This window comes from Formica exsecta, unplaced genomic scaffold (assembly GCF_003651465.1).
Source record: "Formica exsecta isolate Colony F162 unplaced genomic scaffold, ASM365146v1 scaffold51, whole genome shotgun sequence".
NCBI lineage: Eukaryota > Metazoa > Arthropoda > Insecta > Hymenoptera > Formicidae > Formica > Formica exsecta.
Window position 1 is genome coordinate 269,008 of NW_021852343.1, and position 27,871 is coordinate 296,878.

The following is a 27,871-nucleotide window of genomic DNA, read 5'->3' on the forward strand; positions in this document are numbered from 1 at the left end:
TTAATTAAAAAACTTTGTATATATATTATTGTAACGATTATGAGAGAAATGTGTTACCCATTTTATAAGATTAGTAATATATTCCGCTTTATAGCATACGTATTTTGTTTCTAATTTTTATATTAAATATTATTTACAAAGAAAATTAATTAATCGGATATACATATTAGCTATAAGAGAGAAGATATTGTCATACCTGAACTACTACGCTCGATATAAGTATTACAGTCGTAAATGCTATTACAATATGCCTGAAACTAGAGTTTTGATACGGCCACAAACCAACACATAGTAACAGAATTCTATTTATCGTGTAGTAACTATTCGCCATGCAATCCTGCCATTTCGGTTCAAACATTGTGACACGTTTGTGCTGAACCTCATTCCTCCAGTCATCTCTTAGATTCGGCATTTCGATTGCATATTACAATTCCGTATTTCTGCGCATTCGAAATAATGTGCTGATATCGTACAAATTCTTATAATAATCTAGATGCAAATTATAGTATTATCTTATATCTTATATAGCTCTACTGTCTATATCTACAATAGAACGTTGGACGAAATTATTAGTCTCTCCGGCACAATAAACCGATTAAATATCATTTCCTTCACTGTATGCATTTGATATTTCTCCCTCGACGCATATTCGATTGACGCAAGCGCAGTTACAGAGTCGCATTCGCATATTTTTGATATCTCTTCATTCCTATTCGAGACGCGATACGTTACGGTTGCTTTTCTGGCGGTGCTGAAATAGCGCTAACGTGTTAACGTTATAAAGGAGTAATTTAAGAAACATCGCTATACGATTATAATCATCGAAATTAAGTGACGTGTGTGCTTGGTGAATATTGTGAGATCCTATTTTGGATTACGTACAAAAAAACTGGATTAATATATGATAATATATTAATATAAATTAATATAAATATATATAAATAAAATTAATATAAATAGATTAATATGTAAAATATGAAAGCGATATGCTTGATATAAATAGATTAATATATAAAATATGAAAGCGATATACTTGATATAAATAGATTAATATATAAAATATAAAAGCGGCATCCCTGATATAAATAGATTAATATATAAAATATGAAAGCTAAAATAGAAATTTTATTCTAGACAATCAAAGGTGGAATATTTGAATATTTGATAAAATAATATCATACTAGTGCTGGGACATTACTATAGCGAATCTATTTAACGGCGGAAACGTTATTCATGTTCTATAAAAGACATCGCCACTATGATTGATCACTTCCTGTCCTAGTTGTAGAAGAATATGTATCAAAAATGTCCAAGAACAAAGACAAGGTTAGTGATTATTTTGTGATTCCTCGGTCATTATCAGTCGAGAGAGCTGTGATCAACACACAGACGGGGTCAGTTCGCTTTGTGAGGAATATAGACTTTGCAGCTACGAATACTATAAAATGTACGCAAGTATTGCGTTTGTAACATTCGACTCTTTAGGCTCTCAGGCTCATTATTAAATTAGTAAGTATATATTACTCAAATAAAGATTAATGCTTAACGAGCGCACATTGGCAGTGAAAAGAAATACGCTCACTTAAAATGCCTTCATTTCGATAAACCTCGAAGAACGATATGCATAAAATAAATACGGATATTTATGTTGAAAATTACATGTATTGATTTTCGCACGGTTTTTTGTGCGAAAAGTTTTATATTTCATATCGATGTAAAATTACTGTAAGCAATGCAATGTGACTGTGTAATAAAATTAATGTTTTCGATTAAATTAATGATTCGACAGTTACGAACTCGGTCGCTCTTCAATGCATATTGACTGCACTGATTATCCCCCGACATATTATCGATATTTCTCTTCAGCAGTAGATAGTATACCTCGTGCAATTTCCCTATGCAATGCTTGTTCTGTACAACAGCTGAAATGCAATATATTACATCTCGACGTCATTAAAATTAATGCTTGATTCGTTTAGTAAAATACTGTATTATTTTACATGGTTACTTATAATAATCTACGTTTGGTATCAATTAATTTACTTTTTCGTAACTTTTTAAACAAAGAACATTGCACTTTAACAAATAGCTTAGTTATGGAATAGTATATGCGAAAATCTTTAGAAGAAGATCCACATTAAATTCTGTAATGAAAATCGCAAACTCAAAGTGATGAATATTATTTCTCCTATTATTTTGACTTTCATGTTAATATACAATCGGTTTTTCTGGCTAAAATAATTTTGCAATGGCTTTAAAATTGTTCAAATTACATATGATAATTCTAATTAAAGTATCATCAAGTTTATATTAGAAATCCTATTTGTTGCAAGAATTATGAAAACAAATGGAATTATTAAAACCTGAAACTAGATCTTTGGCACGATTATAAACCGGTAACAGAATCAATTAATAACAAAATTTGATTAATCGTATAGTAACTATCCGCTGCAGATCATTTTGGTGCAAGTGTCGCGGACGTTTGTGCCACACTTCTTTATAAAAACTTCTCTCTTTTCCTCTCTTTCTATTTTCTTCTATATACTCATGATATATAGCATGCTTTATTGTCTATTATAATATCTTGCATTTTCATTGTTTTCGCGCTTGCAAATGTGCTAATATCGCTTTAATATCGAAATTGTGAAATTGTACTAGTATTGAAATTACAAAACTATCGAGTAATTAGCGCAAATTGCAGCTTTAGTTTATGTTTGACTTAATGTCCACATTAAAGCATCGTCGATATGAACAAATTATTTATAATGTATGTGTAAGTGATTATTTCTTTTCATTTGATGATGTTTCTCTTTTATGTTCGATCGATACAAGCGCGATTGCAATGTCGCTTCCACGCATTTTCAATCTCTTCATTTCTACGTTGCAATGCTTTCCACATGATGTGTATACCGAAATAGCGCAAATTAATATCATACGACTATTTCTGAGAAGCTTTTGCTGTGCAATTATAATTGTCAGAATATCGCAAATGTTCACCGGTGTATCATCGGAATAACATGTTTGACAAATTCACAGTTCGAAAATTAATTAGTAAACTTCTAGATTATTAACGCAACTCTTTAGTTGCGTTATGAGACGTACTAAATTACTGCATGTTGTTTCTAGTAAACTGGCCTCATAGTGTCATATAATATTGCAATATGTGTTCCGTTTTACAGAATTAATTAATCTTACAATTCTGTCAGAAGAATACCAAAGGACGATATAATTAAGCGATAATGTGTTTATTCTCCTCTAAAAATATTGCCTCATAATTAATGTTTGACTAACCAAGCATTAATTCCTATTCTAATACGAACGCGATTGACGGATTTTATTCTTTGTGTATTATGCTCATGGAAACGATACAATCCGCGTGCAATTTCTTCTCCCTTTGTCTTTCTGTTTTAAAATACCCGGAAGCCCTTCTTCGCATTTTTTTCCACACGATGTTTTTAATGACATTAGTGTGAATAGAATAAATGGGGACATAGAAACTGCATCTACCTAGTATAAAAAAAAAAGAATGTAAATGCTCTGGTATACCTTTACCGCGGTAGATATAAAACTAGTACGAATTGTAGAGATAGAAATTTTCTTTCGTTTCACATATTTTATTTTTAATATTTTATTCTCCGTGTTCTATATATATTTTTAGTATTTTATATTTTCTCTTAACATTATTTCCAATATATTATACATTTTCTTGACGTGCAAGTGAATCAATTGTTTTTATGTTAAATAAGCTGATAGATTCGTGTATCACATTTCATCTTTTCATTTATAAATTCAAATAGAAGTTCGATTATTTGGCTGTTACTGATATGATATACATGTATTATATATGTGATATTTTTCTCGTGAAAAAAGAAATATATATATATATATATTTCTTTTTTTTTCCTCTAGAAAAAACTTTATCATACAAAAATGCTGTATACATTTTCGTGTGTGAATTAATTAATGTTTTTTAAAATAAAAAAAAAAAAAAAAAAAAAAAAAACATATTTTTGTATAATTCATTATTTTTTATAGGCAACAAACGTGAATAATGAAATAATTTTTGATACATATTATAACACTTAAAATCTATCGAATCACTGTTGAAATTTCTTTGATTTTCTGTATCTACGGAAAAAAACGGAGATCAAATAATAATAGTATTACACATAAAATGATAAATAAAGATTTATAAATTATTTTGTGTGACAAGTATATTTAGTATATATAATCATGCTACATAGTGAATTCTAAGATGCTGATTTGACTATTTCAGCAAGTGAATCATGATTCTTTCGTTACTTGTGATTTTGTATTTCGATCATTGACTAACGTTGGATAGTTGTTTTCAACAGAACTTTCGTCTTTGTATAATTATGCACATTATCCATAGAAATCTTAATGTATTGACCAAAAAACCGTGAAATAAGACATAGAGACGCTCACGAGCTAAAATAGGAAACATTTTATTATAATCAGTATGTTCTATTATTATTATTATTATTAAATAATTAATAAAATTTATTAAATTTAGATAGTATCGCAAATAATGTATATTGATAGCAAATTTAATTTTCAAACATACATCACATCGACTGCATTTTGATTAAAAAAAAAAAAAAAAATCAAATATATTACAATAAATATACTTATTTATTTAAATAAATTATTAACATGGCTAAAATTGTTTTATATATAATATTATATATTAGATATGCATTATTGTAATTCTATTGTATGCGGCACAAAATTATTGCAATTTATAAATTTTAAGTAAATATTGCCAAAAGAATATTATACTTAATCTATACATTATATATTGTTATAATTTTAATATTCTTGAACATAAGTTTTTCGTACATAATGCTTACCGAAGCAAAGCGTTCAAGCGATGCATCCATTATAAACAATGTAAATTTACTATTTTTTATGCTTCGTTGCATTATAAATTGAAGTAGTTTTTGACATTGAATAGAGACAGTATACCAAGGCAACTCGCATCTAAAAATAAAATAACCATAATGTTTGATATCATTATTTTTTTTATACAAAATATTCTTTAATACGAAATGCCATTTAATTTAATTAAATAAAATCAAAAATTGCAAGCCTATAATATCAATATATGCAATATAACAATATTTTCAAACAATTATATCGTAAGATTTGCACGTACCTACTTTATTCACATAGTTTTTGTTAATTTGAAAACTATGCTTGTTATCAATAATACAAAATTGCTAGTGCAAAAACTTCTATCATAGCGAACTACTGATAAATAATAAAACATTATTCTAATTTAATGATACTAACGTTTTATAGAATATCTCGGCACTGCAATTTGTTATTCTCTGTGCCACAAAATTATTTATAAACATGTAAAAGAAGTGGCAAATGACTAGTAGTCCAATCGCAACTAACTCTTCCATTTTTTCCTTAAACCCTGCTAAAGCAAGCTGGTGAAAAAACACTTTAAAGTAATAATTTTTCATTATATCTGTTAATGTATTTTACGATAAAAATATTATGTTAACGGAAAAATGCAGATGTTTAAAGTTAGAAGATGTGCTTTATTATTATACTAGATAAATTTTTTTATTTTTAACATATAATATATTGCAATAATGAATTCAGCGCGTATCAGTTATAATTAGCATAATACTTACACGAAACAGATTGATACTTAAAGAACATACACCTAACACAAGCAATATGAAATAAGATACTTCAAAGTGGGAATTAAGAAATTCGAAAAACCTTCAACAATATTCTAGCGTTAGCTCTTATTAATTGCATATTAATCGTGTATTGTTTATTTCTTAATCGTTTCATTAAAATTTAATTCAAGATTTTTTTCTGTACTGAGATTTTTTAATATAATTAAATAATCATAAAATATCAATGATACATAGTTACGTACTTGATAGCTCGATTGTGAATGATTATCGCATTGATTATATTCGTGTAATACGTCGTATTTTTCTCTGCGACAGAGATGTGTATTTCGCAATCAAATGCATGCTCTATGCGAAAACTGCAGGAATAAAGCACGCACGTTAATAATTGCTAAAAATATGCTGTAATATAAGATTAACGAAAAGTTAACCATAACGCCTTATTGTATGTATATCCTGTCTCAGTTGCGAAATTCAGTTTTTGCGAACAAATTTTATTCAATTTTTCTATTCCGATCGTTACCTGGCAATTTTGAATAGAGCACAAGCGTGTTGCATACATGTCAAGCATATTGTTTCTGTGGCCACTATTATAGTTATTTCTACTGAAAGCGCCACTGTCATATGCATAAATATTGGAACAAAATATTTTTCTTGATCAAAGAAAAACGTGGCTATAGCTAAAAGTTCGTACGGTCGTGATTCGTTCAAGGGCGCCACTATATCAAGGAATTTTGGTGAAATTTGCATCATTAGGAATATGTATATGGATGAATAGAACAAGGCTGAAAAAATATCGATTAAATCAAAGACAAAGATAAATTATTTATCAGCAAAATGCGAAAAAATGATAATACAATGAATCTCAATTTAGCAAAAAAATTGAAAAAGTAAATAATCTTCCTTTTTTTTTTTTCAATTAGTTTTATAAAAAAAAAACCGAAAAGAATTTAAATTTAATATTCAACATAGATACTGAAGAGTTCACAAAAAAATTCTTACTTCCTATAAGAATTGTCATCAGATATCCGATCTTGGTGAATCGCTGTAAGATTTTTAATTCCTCTTTGCACTTTGTCGTATTCCAATGATATTTTATTTGCTCATGTATTTTCCTTATCTACCATTATCAATAATAAATCATGATATTTTTAAGTTATTTTTATATTTCTCTCTCTTATTTATTAAGTAAAATAATAAGCACAAACACACGGAAATTGTTAAATATAACTATTACATAAAATATTAATCCTTGAAATTTTGACTAGAATATTTTTATATGTAATATAATAAAGTAAATTAACTTACATCCTTAGATTTTATACAAAATGTGGAATATTTCAGAGAGAACACTAGACAAGGTACAACAAATGAAAAGATTTGAAGAAAAGATTCCAAATCAGATACGCTCGTTATGATTTTTCCTATCTAAAAAAATATATATATAATTTTTTAGTGATAAATCGTTTTGTAACAAACAATAGTCATTCATCGCATATGTGTGTATTTATTACTACATCTTTATATATTTTATCTCCGTTATTATGTATACTTTAATTGTGGAAAAGGATTTTTTGATATCTATAATCAAAAAAAAGATTTTGCAAAATAAAGTTTTTATCGGTAAAACAGACCCTTTGGGATCCCCTTAATTAGACAAAAAGACAACTGTTAATATAATTTAATATAACTTAAAATAAAATGAAAATAAATAAAACTAATAAAAAAATTATTTAAAAATAAATATTATTTCACTTACAATTTACCTAGCAATTTTAAACATTCCAAAAGCGTGTACTGCGTTTATTAATGAAAATGATTCAGTAGCTATACCAGTGGTCGCTGAAAGAAATATCATAATATTTATGTACATTGCTAAGACATGAAAGTATTTTTGTTGATCAACAAAATATTCCATTTGAGTAAGAAGTTTGCGCGGACGAGACTCGTTCAATGGCAATGTGATATCAAGTAAGCCTGGTATATATTGTATTGAAATGTAGGTGAGAATTCCGAAATAAACCAACGCTGGAATTTAGGAAATTTTATTAAATTAGAAGATAGTCAAACACATCATAAGCAAATGCGCGCAAATTAAGTTTCTTTTTATTTTATATCAAATTAAATAGAATTATAAATATTTATATTTCTAAACTAATATATTGATCGTATTAGAAGCATAATAATTGATCTTGATGTAATTTTCGCAATTATTCATGATAATTAATATCAAATTTTGATGAAAACTGTGTTACTATAATGTAAGTTAAAAATTCGAACAAGCGCATAGCTTATTGTTATTCGAAATCGATTGCTATATATTTCCGGTTTTTATGATCACATTGGTTTATTTATATTATATCAAAATTTATATATTGTAACATTGTAAAAATCATCGTATTATTTTTAAGCTGTGTTCCGAATACGTAGATAGATAACTCAAAATCAATTAAAAGCGAGTAATTAAAAATTTATTCCGCACTTACTTGCTATAATTATTGTAAACCATTTTCCATTGTTAGCATATTTGCGCATTATATCGATCTCTCGATCATCCGTCAAAATGCTCCAATTATCATGAATATGTTCTTGGAATTTTTTTATCTATTAGCATGTATGATAAATATGCACATGATAATCAATTTCAGATTAAATTATTGTTAAACTTACATTTTTCATCACAGCATAAAAAGTAATATATTTGGCAATCCATGCCATAATCAAAAAATCGAATGATAACACTTCCAAAAGAATATCAAAAGTATATTTCGCAACGAATATTTGTATTAACTGTAAGTAATAATAATATAATTGTTGATGCAAATTATATATATATATATATATATATATATATAAAAACACATAAAATTTGTTAAACATTTTTTTACATTCAAATATAGCAAAAGCGATATATTTTTGATATTGATATCGCTATCGATGTAAAGTGTGTAACAATTTGATAACAATTTTGAATCTTAATATCATAATCTGAAAAAACTTTTTTCAGAAACATTGCAATGAAAACTTTTTTTTTAAGAGATCTACAAATTCTATAAATATAAATAAAAAAAGATTTCCCTAATTTTTTTCTTTTAATAACTTTACAAATATGATCAAAATTGCTTTTTTTGCAATGCCCCTATAACTTTGAGATTTCAAAATCCTGATGTAATACGCTAATTCACGATTCAGATTGTTAAATTCGTTACTAGTTACTGAAAAGGTAGATCAAAAGTTACTTTTTTGAAACATATTACTTCCCAATTCTGGTATTTGTTTATAATGAATATATATATATATATATATATATATGCGCGTGTGTATATATAAAATTCACACAAATAAAAATATACAAAAGAAATATACAGAAAAATAATATATATATGAGAATTTATAAAACATATATAATATAATCTATAAAACATATGTATACGAATAATGTTTCAAAATTAAGTGTACACAGTGTACACAACGACTTCAAATTAGATCAATATAGATACCTGATATGTCATAAATGTTATGTATATTAATAATGATAATACAACTTGAATCTGATTGATGCTGGAATTATGGTATGGCCAGAGTCCAATCGATGCTAAAAGAATATAATTGAGCTTATAGTATTTCTCCTCGTGGAACTCCATCTTAAGCAACTATCGAAGCGTTACTGACAATGACTACTTGTAGTCTATAGAAGTTTTCCCCTTTTCCTACTCCGCTTCCGTTCTTATAATTATTTTTTCTAGCATTTTATTCTCAATTTTTCTATAATCATAATACTTCGTCGTTGTATGGATAGTAAAGATAAAAGTTTTATTTGGCATTTGGAATTTATGAAGAGCTTGAATCCGCATTAAAAGAATATATGATACAAAATAATATAGAAGAGAATATTATATAGAATATTTTTCGAAATATATTCCTCTCGAAAGAGCGACTATATCTCTGCTCTGTTATGCAAATGGATGATAACTATTGAATTATCGCAATTTGCTGTTATGCATGATTACATGTATATTAAGGTTTCTTATCTTCCTTGTCCCCTCCTTCTCCCAACGCACGCGCAGTAGAGAACAGAAAATGTTGGTAAGATGTACATGTTGGTAAGATGTATTTCTTCCATATGCAGCAGATTAAACACAATGTATTATGATATCTGTGATCCATATATTTTATGTTTCTAAAGTTTATGATAATAAGGACAGAGGAGTGATTACACTGACTGCAGGAGTGATCAAATCGTAACAGTAAGCAATTATTAATAATTATATATTAATATTTATAACGCAGTTTCGAATGTAATGTTTGGAACTTTAAACTTTTAAGATGTCTAGATCCACAAAAAAAAGAAAATATAATCGATTAGTAAAAACAAGAAGAAAAAGAAAAGAAAACGATTTATTCCGAGACGAGGATATAACATATCCACTCCGCTGAAAAAATAGATGTTAACGCTTAAATTCACAGTTACATAGTATGTTTTAATAACATCGGATTTTTACCTGTCTAATGATTTGTTATAGTGTAATGCGGTACAAAATAGTGTAGTCCTTTTCGAGAGAGTGTGTTTATTTATGCGTCAAACAACAGGCGATATATTGCATCGTTAATTATACTCAATGAGACTCACTAACTGGGCTCAGTTAGAAACCTCAAATCGTAATAGTAAGCACCTAAATGATAAATGGCATGTAAAATGTTTTGAATAACATGAATAGATATACCGTACCATTATTGTACCTAAGAATTTGAAAACGTATGCTGTATACTAAACAACATGCAGAAAATAATGCGTGCGCGCGTGTGTAGTACATATAAATACTAGAATATATTCGAGAATAGTATTTTTTATTCGACAATTTCATTTTTGTCATCTCGAACTTTATGCCAAAACATTACAATAACTTGACAATTTTTTAATTTATTACTCATAGCAAAAAGAGAGTGGAAAAAGAAAGGGACAGAGAGAAAAAGAGATGCATATAATAAGTGTAATGTATACAATATATAACAATGGCAAATGCATAAATATTGCAACAAATTAAAATAGCAAAATGAGTTAATAGTATAAATAACAAAGAACAAAATATTTTAAATTTAAATTTAAATTTAAATTTGAATAAGTTCGCCAATTTATCGATTTTATTGGTGATTATATATATATACATACATATATATTGATATATACATATATATATATTATATTATTATAATTATATGATAATTATTGAAAATATAATAATCTATTTAATATCTATATCATATATCTCTAAAATAACAACAAAATAGAAGTGCCTTTTATATAATATCAGATGCTATAATTATGTGGCGGAAAGAACCATGAAATAAGAAATCGTCATACTGAGACCCTAAAACAGAGGATCTTTTATAGCAGCTAATCGATTAATGCGAATCGATATATTCCATTTTTTAACAAAATTTCTTACTGTGGCTAAACCTTCGAAACACGGACTAAACATACCACCGGCATCAACTTTATAGCATTTTGTAGTCTTTTGTATCAAGAAGAATATTAATTTTTGTGTTTTTAACGGAGCATTATACCATTTCGTATTACATCTATACAATTGCAAAAGTATTCTAAACATTACATACTTGCAATAATATGAATTACACAATTTAAAAAAGAATCCAAGCTGTTGTAGAGAAAAATATCATAATAATAATTGTACTATACACTTACATGGTTCGATAAACATGCGTATCACAATCAATAAATTTCTGACCAGCATAATTAGCCATAGTCAAACATGTAACATATAAGAATATGAACATGAGAGATTTAATCATATCTAATATTTTTTCTGTCATCATTGTTCGAGAAAACTGCAAACAATAGCGCGTCAATGTTTTTGAAAGAAATTTATTGTTTTGAATATTACAAATTATTTTTTCAAAAATTAATGAAAAATATTACTAACTAAAATTTTTTAAATGTTGTATTTATATTTTATAAATGTTGTATTACTCACATTTAATAAATTGATACTTGCCGAACACACCAGTATCACAAAAAGAATTAAATACATTTGCCCAAAACTTGCTTTTAATAATTCAGAATATCTTATAAAATAAAACATTCGTCGTCATCATATCCTCAATATGTGTTAATAATAATAACTTTTTTAAAATTAATATAGTTTTTAATTCAAGTATATTACTTTAAAATATATGCATACAAATACAGAATCACATTTAAATTGCATAAAATTAATGTTGTGTATAGTATAGGTTAAATATAAATTAATGTATAGATGAGATTTATATATATATATATAATTACAATAATTAAATAAATTATATATGTATATAAGTAGCAGAAAAATAATTTTGAAATTTCGTATATATTTGTCTACATGAAGCGATTTTAATTTAAATAAATGTACTAACTCAATTGCTCTTCTATGGAAATCCACTGCAGCGATTATTCTATGACGAGATATAATATATTGTTTAGTTATACACATCTGCAAATCAGTTTTGCGTAATATATGTTTTATACGATAACTGAAAAAATTCAGATGTCATATATTAATAGATATAACCATATTATGAATTTAAGCAAGATTGATACATAATTATTGATAATAATAATATCTTCTAGAAAGCTGTATTATTTTATTAAATATTGATGGCATATTATATAATAGAAACAAAAATTAAATAATATACTAGTAAACAAAATTAATCTTTAATAAAGCTAACAAATCGGGCATCTTGTGAGAGAAAGTGAAAATATTAATCATAATTAGTATCAAGTTTAAAAGAGACAGAATATTGCTAATTTAGACAAATTCAGCTATTAAATCTCTAATAGAAATACAAATAAATTAACGAAATAAACATACCTTTACTAAGCAAAATAATTGCACGTACCTAGCAACTTTAAATAGTCCGAAGGCATGTAATGCATTTGCAAATGAGAATGATTCGGTAGCTATTCCACTAGTTGCTACAAGGAAAAGTCCAATTCCTGTGTGTATTGTTATGATAGGAAAGTATTTCTGTTGATCGATAAAATATTCTGCCGGAAACATGAGTTCACGCGGACGAGATTCATTCAAAGGTACTACAATATCGAATAAGATTGGAATATATTGCATAAAAAACAAGAAGGACGATATACTATATACCAACACTGAAATGTAATTAAAATATCATTAATATTTAATTAAATAATAATAGCTTTTTTATAAACAAATTATTAATTATGACAAATGCTGCAGTTATAAAATATAACTAGCGCAATTTTTAAATAAAATTAAATAAAATCTATATTTTCATGTGTAGATTATCTTTTAGAAATAAGACAATTGGTATTTATAAAAATAACATTTAAGACATTTTGTCGAATGTTTAAGTTCAATCACTTATTTTTTTATTTATGAATTGTATGATCAAAACTTGAAATTAATTTGAAGTTGATTTTAATGAGAAATTACCATTTACATGAGAAATTATCATTTATAAAAAAGTTTTAATTTTCAATATTAAATATTTTTTTTTTTAAACCAAAAGCTCAAATAAAAAATTAAAAAATTGCATTCAAACAAAAAATGAGATTTTAAAAAGTCCTTCTCTTATCCTTGAACAATTATAATTTAGATATTCCTGATTATCTAACACAATTATCTCACATGATATATGCATGTACACACGTACACATACTTAAAAAAATTTGATGTATGATTAAAAATCTGTATATAAAATATAATTAAAATTGATTTGATAAATCTAAAATATATCCTTTGTGCATATTAGAAATAGAACATGTACAATATACACATATTATATATTGCAATTTGCAATAAATTACAGTTAAATTAGTATAAAAATATTATAAGTTTATGTAATATATCATCGGCAGTTAGTAATTCAATGTGTATATTTTTATTTAAAAAATTTAGTTGTTTTCTAAATATATGTCCAAAGTTGTAAAAAACGATTGTTTGATTTTTAAATTTTGAGTCATATACAATAATTTAATAATAATTATCACAAACAATTTTAATTAGGAAACAAGTAATTAAGTATATATATTCGGCATTTACTTGCTATAATTATCGTAAATAATCTTCCAATGATCGCTTGTTTGCGTATTATCTCGATCTCTCGATTGTCTGCCAAAGCGTCCCAATTACTCTGACGACGTTCCTGGAATTCTTTTATCTACTCTAGCAAATATGATAAATATTATTATACATAACAAATTATATATTATAAATTAAATCATTCTTACATTTTTTATCATAGCATAAACTGTGACATATTTCAAAGAGAATCCTATTAAAACAATATTGAAAGGTAATATTTGTACAAGAAGATCCAAGTTGTATTTTGAGACAAATAATTTCATCAACTGAAAATATTATAACAGTAGTAATATTCGAACAATATTTAACAATAGAACATATAGCAGAAACAAAGAACAACATCATTTTAAAGTACAGAAAGGCGAAAAAAAAATTTACCACTGCATATCAGTACTATTACAGTGAAGTACAATGTGAGAATATTCGTCCCCGCATCGTAGGATTATATATATTAGTAATATAGATTACTGTAAAGCAGATACCTGAGTACTAGTAAATAATACCAATATCAATAACGTCAGTATGAAACGAAATCGTCTGACTTTGAAATTATCATATGGCCAAAGACCGATTGGCGATAAAAGAATCCGATGCAGTATATAATATTGTTCCAACTCCATTTGGACGACAAATATCACTGAACATGCAGATAGTCTACAAAAGCTTTTTTCCCTTCGTACCGCTGGTTTTCGTAATTATCTTTTGTTCAACTCTTCTGTTTATCTAACTTCTGAATTTCTAAGATATGTTTATATCTATGCAAATAAATGGGCAATAAGATAATAAGACGCTGCGCGATACGTTTTTCCGAAGAGAACCTATATGAATGTCCGTAGATATCTACTTATAGATACGCTTATTCCATTAAGGATAATAATGATAAATAATAAAAATTATTATAACTTTCAGTTATACTTTGCATATCAATATTTTCTATTTTTCTCTTTTTTTCACGCGCAAGCGCAATGAGAAACGAAACAAAGTGTTATTCTGGAGAAGCTTACATTTATGTGGATAGTCAACGACGCAACATGATGCTTATTGAAATATTTTGCGTCTGTAAAGTTCAGACTAAAAATTTTGTTAGTATTATAACCCAAATTTTTACCGGTATTTATTAAATATTGAAAATATCTTGATGATATTCAATTTCAATATACTAAGCTTTTTACACATATTTGTGCAATTATATGTGGTGTGAAACACATTTTTCGTTCATTGTCTTGCAGTTAGGAAGCTCGATTCATAATAATAAGCACGTAAATGATAAATAGCATGTAAAATGTTTTGAATAACGTGAGTCGATATTGTACCATTATTGTGCATAAAAATGTTGTATGTGTGTGTGTTGTATGTTAAAAAACATGCAGAAAATATGCGTGCGTGTATATGTAGTACATATAAACACTAAAATATATTCGAGAATAGTATTTTTTAATTGACAATTTCATTTTTGTTATCTCGAACTTTATGCCAAAACATTACAGAAACTTGATAATATTTTAATAGGCATATACTTTCTACACTAATTTTCTTCGTTTTAAATTAGATCTCTTATTTTCTCATTGAACAGAGCACCGTAAAATAAGAGAGTGATGCACTCGCCAGCTAGAATAAATAATTCATTTTATATCCTTGATAAAAATTAAAGTTGTATAATTTACAGATATTTTCCGATATTACCGATGTGAAACCTTGTAATGATGGGCTGTATAAGCCACCAACATCTACGTGATAACTTTTTATGGCTTTTTGCATAATAAATAATATCCGTTTCTGCATTCGCAAAGGAGCATTGTACCATTGTATGTTGCATCTTTAATAATTTCAAAGAAATATTATACATATGACTATATATCGTTGCATTATTTGCGTTACCTACATGTTTTTGTAGACATCTGCGTCGTGATCTATAAATTTCTGTCCAGCATAATTAGCAACAAACATATAGGTATAATGACAAACAACAAATATAATAGATCTAATTATGTCACTCATTGTGTTCGGCGATGTCACTATTTGGAAAAACTGCCAAAAAATAGCTTATCAAAAAATCTATTTACTTTTTGCTGTTATAATGCAGGATTTATTTTTATTTTTTAACAAGAATAACTGTTTTACCAGAAATAAATTCACGCTTGTTGAAGTCACTCCAAGTAAAATTAAAGCCAAATAGGGTATCGCAAAAATTGACTTAACCATTTCAGAAAATCTTTAAAAAATTGAAATTTTTTTTATATTTGTTTATATGAAGAATTGTAAATATATTTTTGTAATGAAATAATTTATAGAAAGTCTAAATACATATCATTTATACATTCTATTAAAAATCACAAACCATCTACATACGGAATTGAGAAAAATTAACATTAATTAACTTTTTTGTTGAACATAATTATAATTACATAAAACTATAAAACAAAAAATAATGAAAATTAGCTAAATGTAGCTATAACTATTCATGTTATCGTCATTATTACTTTACCTGTATTAATACATTAAAAAAAAAGTAAATTATTAATGTAATTAGTAATACAAAATTCTAAATTAAAAGTATATTACTTCTACTTTTAATTTAGCTTAATTATATATTTTTAAAATAAAATGCGAAAACAGTATGCAAATAAATGAAACAATATTCTTTAAAACATTAAAATATAAACAGTATTTACAATACTGACTCAATTGCTCTCCTATGACCATTTACAGCAACTACTATATTGTGATAAAAGGTACAATGTTTCTTCATGGATATATTCGATGCATTTTCATCAATTATATGCTCCATCCGAAAACTGCAGAAACAAAATGTATGAAATATCGTCAAGTTGCACGATTAAAAGGATATGTCATATATATGTACCTAGCTATTTTAAACATTCCAAATGCGTGTATGGCAAGTGATAAACAAAATGATTCGGTAGATAGAATTGTTATCGCGGCAAGGATTAATCCTATCTCTAAATGAAATTGGATTGTGTGATAATATTTTTCGTGATCGACAAAATATTCGACTTGAAATAATAACTCGACTCGCCGAGATTTGTTTCGTGACGCTATGATGTTGAGAAAACTTGGTACATACTGAATGCAAATAACCATGGTTATACATATATAAATCAATGCTGAAATCATTGAAGAATAAAAATATATATATATATATATTAAATATATATCAGGAAAATGAAATACGGGATGTTGCTATCAGTATTATGATGATTCTATCAAATTGGAAAAATTGTTTGATCGGCAGAGTATTCCACTACGCAATATTTCAATAACGTACTCTGGATATTAATTAGAGTAAAAGAATCTTAATATTAAGATCACAAATTATGGTCAAACATAATTTTACAAGCAATCACAATCGGTCAACGGTATCACGTAGAGTTTGCACGCTCTAGACTCACTCTGCGTACATACACACGCACCTGTTAGCTGTTATTGATTTTTACAGCTCACCTGATATTGATTTTCACTACTGGCTGTATTTTGTGGTTTCTTATGTGTAGGTATACTGTATCAATCAGTTGATTATGACAAGATAATTACTAATAGAAAATGTTAATTGTTACATGTAAACTATTCAATATATTTTTTTTAATGAAAATTTTGACAATTTTGACAATTATATTAAAAAATTATTCACTTAAATGTTGAATCGAAATTTATAGAATAAAATTTATTTTCGCGCGCACGTTACAAAGGTGATTCAAACATAAACTAGATTTTTGGTATAAAAATTTATTAATGAAAGTCTCGCTTATATTTGAATCATCTATATGATCAAAAAATAGAAATTAAAATATTTTTTTCTACAAAATTTTTACATTTCGAAGAAATTGAAATATTATATAATTTTAATAAATTAATGACAATAAATCAAACAACGTGATTTTTCCGGCACAATTTAATTTAATTTTCCTGGTTTATTAAAATTATAAAATATTTGATACATTAATATTACATAATTTTTCTTCTCGGAATGTAAAAATTTGGAAAAAAGAAATATAATAATAAAAAAACAAATTATAGAATTTATTTTTTTGATTAAAACAAATATTAGAATGTTAAAATTCGATTAAAGCAAAGATAAATTTTATTCTTGGGATAAATATTGGATTTAACAATTTTTGTTAAATCGAAAGCAATTAATAAACTATACAATATAATTAATAAACTATACAATTTTTTATTAAAAACGGATTAAATAACTTATGTATACATTTAACATATATATCTATATATATATCGTATAAACTAATATCACTTAAGTTGTGAAAATCAATAACAGTCGATAGACCAGTATGCGTGTAAGTATGGTGGTGGACTTGAGCGTGCAAATTGTACGCAATATCATTGACTCACTGTAATCGCTTATAATTCGAAAATTATTGTGGCCTCGATATTTTCGTATTAGAATTTTGCGATTCTAATTAAGCTTTAGAATATGCTTTAGAATATGTATTAAAAGATTGTACGGTAGTAATAAAACACCCGTATAACCATAATATTAACTATATTGTATATAATATTATAATATTATAATATTATAATATTAAATATATAATTTTAATTTATACGGGTGTTTTATTACTACCGTACAATCTTTTAATACATATTCTAAAGCATATTCTAAAGCTTAATTAGAATCGCAAAATTCTAATACGAAAATATCGAGGCCACAATAATTTTCGAATTATAAGCGATTACAGTGAGTCAATGATATTGCGTACAATTTGCACGCTCAAGTCCACCACCATACTTACACGCATACTGGTCTATCGACTGTTATTGATTTTCACAACTTAAGTGATATTAGTTTATACGATATATATATAGATATATATGTTAAATGTATACATAAGTTATTTAATCCGTTTTTAATAAAAAATTGTATAGTTTATTAATTATATTGTATAGTTTATTAATTGCTTTCGATTTAACAAAAATTGTTAAATCCAATATTTATCCCAAGAATAAAATTTATCTTTGCTTTAATCGAATTTTAACATTCTAATATTTGTTTTAATCAAAAAAATAAATTCTATAATTTGTTTTTTTATTATTATATTTCTTTTTTCCAAATTTTTACATTCCGAGAAGAAAAATTATGTAATATTAATGTATCAAATATTTTATAATTTTAATAAACCAGGAAAATTAAATTAAATTGTGCCGGAAAAATCACGTTGTTTGATTTATTGTCATTAATTTATTAAAATTATATAATATTTCAATTTCTTCGAAATGTAAAAATTTTGTAGAAAAAAATATTTTAATTTCTATTTTTTGATCATATAGATGATTCAAATATAAGCGAGACTTTCATTAATAAATTTTTATACCAAAAATCTAGTTTATGTTTGAATCACCTTTGTAACGTGCGCGCGAAAATAAATTTTATTCTATAAATTTCGATTCAACATTTAAGTGAATAATTTTTTAATATAATTGTCAAAATTGTCAAAATTTTCATTAAAAAAAATATATTGAATAGTTTACATGTAACAATTAACATTTTCTATTAGTAATTATCTTGTCATAATCAACTGATTGATACAGTATACCTACACATAAGAAACCACAAAATACAGCCAGTAGTGAAAATCAATATCAGGTGAGCTGTAAAAATCAATAACAGCTAACAGGTGCGTGTGTATGTACGCAGAGTGAGTCTAGAGCGTGCAAACTCTACGTGATACCGTTGACCGATTGTGATTGCTTGTAAAATTATGTTTGACCATAATTTGTGATCTTAATATTAAGATTCTTTTACTCTAATTAATATCCAGAGTACGTTATTGAAATATTGCGTAGTGGAATACTCTGCCGATCAAACAATTTTTCCAATTAATATAATATTAAGTATATAATAATATTAACTATATAAAAAATGCAATATTTATTAACTCTTATATAATATCAAAATAATCATTTACTTGCTAAATATATAGTAGATAATTTTGCTGCTTTCGCGTATCGATGAATTATCTCCAGTTCATTATTATTTTTCAAGGCATTCCAGTCATTCTGAATTTCTTGCATTAATTTCTTTATCTATCATTGATAATAAGCGAAAAAATAATATAGTTTTTGATAGCAATTATCTCATGTAACATGAAAAAAATTAAGAAAAAATAGAAAATAAAAATTTAAAAAAAAATTTGGAAGTTATAAAATTAAATTACATTGAAGCTTCTCATTATGACATTTATAGAGAGAAAGAGAGAGAGAGAGGGAGAGAGAGAGAGAGAGATAGAGAGAGATTAATAATCCAGAATAATTATTAATAAATACTATTTCTGTACTTACATCCTCAGCGACGAAATAAAAAGTCACATATTTTACAGTAAATAACATGAATGGTAAAGCAGACGATAGAACTCTTAAAACAACATCCATATTATATCTTGTCGTGATTAATTTTGTTAACTAAAAATATTTATATATATCGTAACCGTTTAAGAAACGATTTAACAAAATGGTTAAACAAGAGAATTTTTATGATGATATAAGTTCCCGATATAAACATCTACATTGTATTTGTAACAATTAAAAATAAATTCAATAAGATTTACAGAATAAATACACAATTAACAAGATGTTGATCTACAGAGACATGATTATCACATACCTGAGGAATTATTACTGATATCAAAATAAACGATGATATGATGCCTTGAAGTTGCCGCAATATAATATAACGATGCGGCCACAGGCCAATAGCTGACAAAAAAATACGATTAAGCTTATAGTAATGATCACCGCTGAAATCCATTTCATAAAGTACTGGAAATATCTTTGTTTCTTATCTTTGTTTATAATCATTTAATGAAAAAAGAGAACTAAAGCTCAATTTTTTTTTATACCGATCATTTCGGCAGCAAGTTGGGTTGCTATTACGGATAAAAAACAAATTATTAAAATGGTCTGCAAGCGATCAATCATTGGTATAGCTCTCAGGATATAATATCGTAAATATTCTTTTTATTTCTATTTTGTGTCGGCGCAAGCGTAGTTCGTCTATGAAGTTGATCTACATAGATGAAGGTTCAGTGTTGCGCGAACAGTCAGCGGGTGCGTTTTACAATGTGTAATAATTCCTTCGGCGCTAGTATTGCAATATGTTGCAGAATAATTGATATTGATCGAGTAAGCAATAGTATTAATTATCAATAAGCGTGAGTAATCTGATTATGATAACGTATATCATAAAATTACAAATCATAAAAGATTTTGTGCGAGTGTTATTGTTTTTTAAAATAGCACTCAAACAATATAGCGAGAGAAGCACAATAAAACAACAATATTTTTGTTATACCATCGCAAAGATTTTACTAGTTTAACATAAACTTTAAAATAATACACAAACGCGTACAATAAACGTTTATATTGATATGATATCGATTTAGTTTATAGATCGAGTGAAATATTTGCCATGAAGAAATAGTCGATTTGTGTAGACAGGCCAATGGCATGTGATCATTGGGAGGTATGCGAAAAAATTAACGCACAAGCACAGTTCTATTTTCGCGATTGCCGCTGTCACTACTGGACAGATAATAATACCGTAAAATAAGATATCGATGTGGCGAGAAGCTGTAACGAGATACACTAATGTTACCGTAAAAAAAAAACGCGTTAATATGTCACGATGACCGTTGTTTACCGTAGTAAATCCTTCTAACGATAAGACAAAAGTGCCACCGGTAATCAATTTGCAACTGTGCATGCTTCGATGTAGAATAAATAACATTAATTTTTGCTCTCGTAGAGGTACGCGGTACCACTCGGTATCATACCTGGAAATTAACACAAAGCATCTATAGTTTACTATAGGTGTAGTTACTATGGTTTACTGTGCGCATCTTACACATATGCGCGATTTTATTTCAACTTCTTAAATATGTAACAGTGTTAACCGTATATGAATATTGAATTAAAATTCAAAAAGCGATATAAATCGCGCTTATCGAAAAAAAACATTTGCCAAAAAAAATACTCCAATGATTATTTCTTAAAAAATTAACTCTGATAATCTTATAATTTACAAAGCGGAAAGAAAATATCAATAAAAAAAAAAAGATAAATAATTATATATCTCTATTATTGCCGGTACAATATCATGCGTTTGTACTCACACATTTTCATGAATTTCCATACTGTGATCTATGAAAACTTGTCCAGCATAGTTGCCACAGAAAATGTAAACCAGATGAGCAAGAACACATATACTGGACATCAACAACTCGTTGCTATTCTTTACTACAACGATCGCCTGAAAAATCTATGGCACGCCAAAAGACACCGTTGCTTTTCAAACGAAATATTGATCAATGTAGAAAGATTCTATTAGTCACATTGACATTTGTTACTCACGCGAAATAAATTAATACTTAGTGATCCCACTCCTATCAGTATCAGGATAAAATAGGAGAGTGCTAGTTTGGACCACAAATAGTCGTAAAACCTTTAACAATAGAAATTGCTCGACGTAAAATTTATTTCGCGTTATAATTAGTAACATGGGATTGAAAAAGACCCATCATAATAAACGATATGACTTTGGTGCGAAATAAGATTTTCTTTTCTTTGCGTAGCGTGAATTATGGATATATTCTATACGAATATTTGTATGTTATGAGAAGCATAGATGTAATTTGTCGATAGCTTTAAACTAAACGCGTATACCAACTCGAGAGCTCTCTTGTGAATCTCTATCGCGGCGATTATTTTCGTACGAATCGTCATATTTCGTACGAAAGAGGAAACGTGTAGAGCATCTTGGTCGAAGACATGTTGTAATCGATAACTATATGAAAAAAGAAATTTCCAAACATTGTAAAATAGATACGATGATAAAAAGTTTCTTTTTTATCAGGATTGCTTTTTCGCATCTCCTTACCTGGCAATCTTAAACATTCCACAAGCATGGTGAACGTACGATACGTATAGCGTTTCCGTAGCTAATACTGTAGTTATACTTAAGATTATTGTTACGTATATATGATAGAATATAAGATAAAAGTATTTTTGTTCGTCGATAAAATATTCAACTTCGGCCGGAAGTTTTTGTTTGCGAGAATAATTTAACGGCACCACAACGTCAAGAATATTCGGGATATATACGGATATTAATACACCAAATGCGCATGCATATCCGAATACTATAATTATACATAAATTTATAATTACAAATGTGATTGCAGAGACAAAATATATATGCTTTCTATGTAGTATTTATATTAAGCTTCTATTCACACACGATAAAAACTTGTTAAATATATATATAGCCTAGTTTTATTTATTATCCACAATGTTAATTTGTCATGTACCTGAAAATATTATTGTGCATAATCGCCCAAGATTTGCATATTTTTGTATTATTTCGAGTTCCCTCGCATCTTTTAAAATATTCCAATCATTCTGGACCAATTTCATGAGCTTCTTTATCTATAATCGCGGCATATTTGTTCGACAAAAAATAATGAATAATAATGAACATGATGCTTACCTTCATAACAATCTTATTTACTCTTATAACAAATAAGTTACATATTTAGTGAGACAATTAAAAACGTGTCATATGTTTGTAAGTTAAAGAGCAAGATGTATGTGAATATGCGCAACTTACTCTAATTTTTTAAAGAAAGCATTAGCGGGTCTCAAGAAAATCACAGTACAATCATATTGTATACTTACACTTGCAGGAAGTAGTAAAAAGGTGATATATTTCACAATAACAATTATACTAGGAACCGCGAGCGACATGACTCTTAGCATAACTTCCATATCATTTCTCGATGTGATTATCTTCGCAATCTATAAGCGGCAAATTTCGTGTAATAGGCATAAGACAACGATAATATAATATAACATTTATATGTGAAATATAAAAGCAATGGAACTATTGCGCAATTTAAATTCGTGAAATCACAGAATTGAAAATTTTTCAAGATAATAAGAATATAATTATAAATGTGAGAGAAAGCTTTTAAAATGTAAATATAGAGAAGATCTGCACAATTTAAATTTATCCTGTTCGTACCATTGCCGCGCTGCAAGTTATAAAAAAACTAGGCAACGTTAACATTTTGATTAGTTTGAATATTGATTTATCGTACGGCCACAAACCAATCGATAGCAAAAGTATGCGATTAAGCTCATAATATTTACTTCCGTCGAAATCCATCTTCGACGATGGTCGAAACAGTAGTGTTTGTACAAAGATGTTGAGCAAGGATATAATTCTGTAATATTTTAGTGAGAGCTCGCAATTTTCTCCTTCCTTCAATTTGCCGAAATTACGGTTATCGTTCTACGTGCGTATTATTATTTATGATTCATTATTGTATTCACCGAGGAAAAAGAAAGAGAGAAACTTTAATAATTGCAAATATTACTTGCATTTTTCATCGGAAAAGATAATATACGAACATTTCCAGTTTCCTACCTATAGCTAATCTTTAATTTTCTTGATGATGTCTCTTATTCAAGTTGACGCAAGCGCGATAAAGCTTTCGTTTGAGCGGAATTCTACACTTTTATTCGAGCAGTCAGATAGTCCGTTTCATACTCGATCTAATTATGTCATAGCAGGAGATAACAATACAGTAGAGATACAATAGTGTATACACGTTCATAAATTTAATATATCCCCGTTAAAGAGAATATTTCTTGATTACTATTCTGCGTAAAAATTGAATCGATGTGATCAAAATATCAGAACACATAGATTTATAGAGAGATTAATGATCGCGTACATATCACATATCGTAAAATACTGGTAAGTAAAGTTCTACATAAGAAATAGGCAATATTTTTATTTAATAAAACAAGATTCGCGATAACGTTCCATAAATCAACATTTGTTTATAAAAATATATATATTTAGCATACTCGTTGACGTAAAACTAGTTAGAAATGGATAACTGCACTATTCATTATCAATTATAATGATATTAAAAAACATCTAACTCTAATAAATAATAAAAATAGAGGAGGAAAGAGAAAGAGAGAGAGAGAGAACGCGAATAATTGATGTGTAATCATTGTTTATTAATACTGACGATTAATTTATATTTTCTTTCTTCATAATTTTTTTATAGGATATGATAAATATAGATCCAATTCTATTTTATTATACTAAAGTAATTCTACTGATTAGTATAACTATGATTTATGTCATAAATTGTCATCGCTTAACAGCATTACTCCTGTACCGACCAAAGTACTGTAAAGTATGACAGAGTTGTGCTCATAAGCTGAAATTCAAGATTTACATTATAGAAGGAAGATTATATTCGATGGTTTTTATGAATCTTCTTAATAAGTACGAATTATTGAAAGTTAGTTCAGGCAGAGAAAAAGAGTGTTTAAGAAAAAAGTATTTTAATTGTAAGTACTAATATATAATAATGTCAATATATAGTAATGTTATTAACATTAATATACAGTAACGTTGTTAATATGTCGTAACATTTACCGCTGCGAAGCCTTCGAACGATGGAACAAACATACCGCCTACAACCATTTTGCAACTTCTCATACTTCTTTGCATTATAATCGGCAATAATCTTTGTGCTTGCAAAGGAGCACCATACCATCGCGCGATATATCTAAAAGTTATGCCTGAATATCAATTTTCATCTCAAATTCACGATTGATATTTCATATTATACGAGTATATTAGCACAATATAAAATTATTTTTCAATGTTCTTTTGGCATTATATAGTTATACAATATATAGAACGCATATACATATATAACATATATTTTTAGTGAAATTCTAATTTAGCGTGTTCAATTGTTAAGATATTTTATTGATATTACTAAGTATTTATATCCTTATCGTAATTTTAATCGTTTATTGCGCTATAATCTTCGGTGCATTGTAAGATTTAAATATGTTTATAGAAATCCTTTTCAGAAATTTTTATCGATTTTTCGAATTTCGAAATATATTCAAAGTTTATCTTTACTTACGTGTTCTCAAAGATACCAGCGCTATGATCTATTAAAATTTGACCAATGTAGTTACCCAAGAATAAATAAAAAAAATGACCGAAGTTAAATAAAATTGAAATTATTACATCGTTTGTCTCCTTCATAAATAGTACTGCTTGAAAAAGCTGGAATAGATACAAATTTAGAAGGAAATATTAGCGCTGCAAATGCTAATAAAAAAATTATTATAAAAGATAATATTTTTCAAATATATAATTGATCATTATCAATATAATATTCATAGTTTCGGCCACATTGAATATGCTTAAAGAAAAAAACAAACGAACATGTAAAAAAATTTTTTGTAGGTATTACTCACGTAGAAAAGATTAATGAGAAGAGATGTAATACCGAATACAAGCAAAATGCTATATGATATCGCCAAGGTAGACCATAGGAATTCGGAAAACCTTGAAGAGAAAGAAAAACTAAATTGATCATCGCCATCGGTGTAAAATTTTTGCGCGCTGTTTTTGATTCTGCGTGAATTTTCGAGAGGTTTTTGAGTTTTATGACATATTGTTATAGAGATTCAATACTATGACAGTATATTAATTTGATAAAAAAATATTGTTGTTTTAAATTAGTAATAAAATGCATTGTACTGACTCGAGAACTCTTTTGTGAAGGTATACAGCTTCGATTATCCCTCTACAAACGATGGTTGTTCGCTTTTCAGGCGTGCAAATTTGTAAAAGCTTGTTGTCAAACGCTTGATTCATTCGATAACTGCGAAAATAGTGATCGCGTATTGTAAAAAATTTATGCGATATATGTATTCTGATTAATTAAAAAATTCGAATTAAAATAAAATATCAAAAACATAAAAAGCATAATTAAAATAAAATATATAATAATCTATATACATTAAATATGCAATACATGACTAAAATATATCAAAAATGCGGAAGATATTGGTTTATTTTATTACCTGACAATTTGAAACATTCCGCAAGCATGTTGTACGTACATTACATACAACGATTCGGTGCCAATCAAAGTAATGAGCATTATGCTTAAAGTAATATTAAAATGCAAAAAAATGACATAAAAATGCTTTTGCTGATCGATAAATCCTCCCGGAAACAAAATTTGTCGTGGACGCGAGTGATTTAGTGGCACAAAAATATCGAGGATGATTGGTACGAATGATAAGGACAAATTAATTAATACAGCCACAAAACCGATTACTGAAATAATGAAAAGATGATTTTAAGTACAATTGTGTATCGCGTTTGTTAAAAGTCAGTAAGTTACGTACATTTATTTCTTACTTGTAAAACCCAAGGTGCACATACTTCCAATGTGAGTGTATTTCTCTATGATCTTCAATTCCTTTTTATCTTTAAGCATATTCCAATCTTGTTCTACATGATCCATGAGATATTTTATCTATTCACGAGAAGTAAAAAAACTCAGATGCCTGAATAAACTTGATCATCCTTTGTAATAGAAAATGGCAGTGCATTTTCAACTCTCTTGCTATAAAGATCCGTATCTTCATCGCGCATTTACAAATCAAGAATTAAACTTGATAAATGTTCGGATTAACTTACACCTCTCTCACGGATCGTTTTCATTTTTACATATATTATAGAGGGTACATTCCTAAGTAATACACGCTTTGAATTTTGTGGTGCTCTCTTCTGGTTCCAGAGAAATGCGATTTTGAAGTTTCACAGTTTTAATGTTTTTTTCTCAGATATTATAAAGTAATATTAGGAAAAGTAAAGTTAGTGTACATTGTATTTGTTGTCGAACAGACGAAAAAGTGTTTGTTTACATTTACGGGATAGGTACACGGTCATGGATATTTTATCAATAATGTATTTCACCTATTTCTCACAGTTCGTTAACAGCTTTTAACAACCCAACTTTATTTTTAAAACTGAAAATAGATTTGGGTTAGATTATATCTTCCGGAAGTGGTGCCCTCCTTAGGGAGGGAAGGAGGCGGAACCCACTGTGTCCGCGCATATACTTTACAACGCGAAGCGAAGTCCATCCCACAATTATTATGGATGGGAAAGTGTATACATAGACGCAGTAGGTTCCCCCCCCCCCCCCCCCC

The 27,871-nt window shown here is 27.4% G+C and overlaps 4 protein-coding genes and 1 long non-coding RNA gene across 9 annotated transcripts in view; 1 reads left to right on the top strand and 4 right to left on the bottom strand.

The window, feature by feature from the left end:
- The window catches only part of LOC115241745, a 9,962-nt gene extending 2,863 nt beyond the window's left edge, over window positions 1-7,099 (bottom strand). Inside the window, exons 1-7 of the mRNA XM_029817672.1 lie at window positions 6,984-7,099; window positions 6,678-6,795; window positions 6,199-6,460; window positions 5,921-6,034; window positions 5,667-5,757; window positions 5,314-5,351; window positions 4,872-5,001 (exon numbers count right to left, since the gene is read on the bottom strand). Coding sequence (XP_029673532.1) covers window positions 4,872-5,001; window positions 5,314-5,351; window positions 5,667-5,757; window positions 5,921-6,034; window positions 6,199-6,460; window positions 6,678-6,696 — 654 coding nt within the window. The 5' untranslated portion in view covers window positions 6,697-6,795; window positions 6,984-7,099. The remainder of the gene's footprint in view (window positions 1-4,871; window positions 5,002-5,313; window positions 5,352-5,666; window positions 5,758-5,920; window positions 6,035-6,198; window positions 6,461-6,677; window positions 6,796-6,983) is intronic.
- LOC115241755 overlaps window positions 1-27,871 on the top strand; it is a 170,292-nt gene that overhangs the window by 37,025 nt on the left and 105,396 nt on the right. The window lies entirely within an intron of this gene.
- Window positions 1-27,871, bottom strand: part of LOC115241730 (mannosyl-oligosaccharide 1,2-alpha-mannosidase IA) — a 481,287-nt gene that overhangs the window by 25,690 nt on the left and 427,726 nt on the right. The window lies entirely within an intron of this gene.
- Window positions 10,957-11,858, bottom strand: LOC115241742. The gene is made up of 3 exons (XM_029817670.1): window positions 11,380-11,858; window positions 11,123-11,255; window positions 10,957-11,044 (listed from the first exon to the last, which is right to left on the bottom strand). The coding sequence occupies exons 1-3, from the start codon at window positions 11,508-11,510 to the stop codon at window positions 10,997-10,999; spliced, it is 312 nt and encodes a 103-aa protein (XP_029673530.1). The 5' UTR covers window positions 11,511-11,858; the 3' UTR covers window positions 10,957-10,996.
- The window catches only part of LOC115241733, an 8,418-nt gene continuing 5,452 nt past the window's right edge, over window positions 24,906-27,871 (bottom strand). The window contains exons 3-9 of the mRNA XM_029817659.1: window positions 27,075-27,192; window positions 26,732-26,990; window positions 26,410-26,529; window positions 26,120-26,210; window positions 25,780-25,925; window positions 25,278-25,410; window positions 24,906-25,056 (exon numbers count right to left, since the gene is read on the bottom strand). Coding sequence (XP_029673519.1) covers window positions 25,003-25,056; window positions 25,278-25,410; window positions 25,780-25,925; window positions 26,120-26,210; window positions 26,410-26,529; window positions 26,732-26,990; window positions 27,075-27,192 — 921 coding nt within the window. The 3' untranslated portion in view covers window positions 24,906-25,002. The remainder of the gene's footprint in view (window positions 25,057-25,277; window positions 25,411-25,779; window positions 25,926-26,119; window positions 26,211-26,409; window positions 26,530-26,731; window positions 26,991-27,074; window positions 27,193-27,871) is intronic.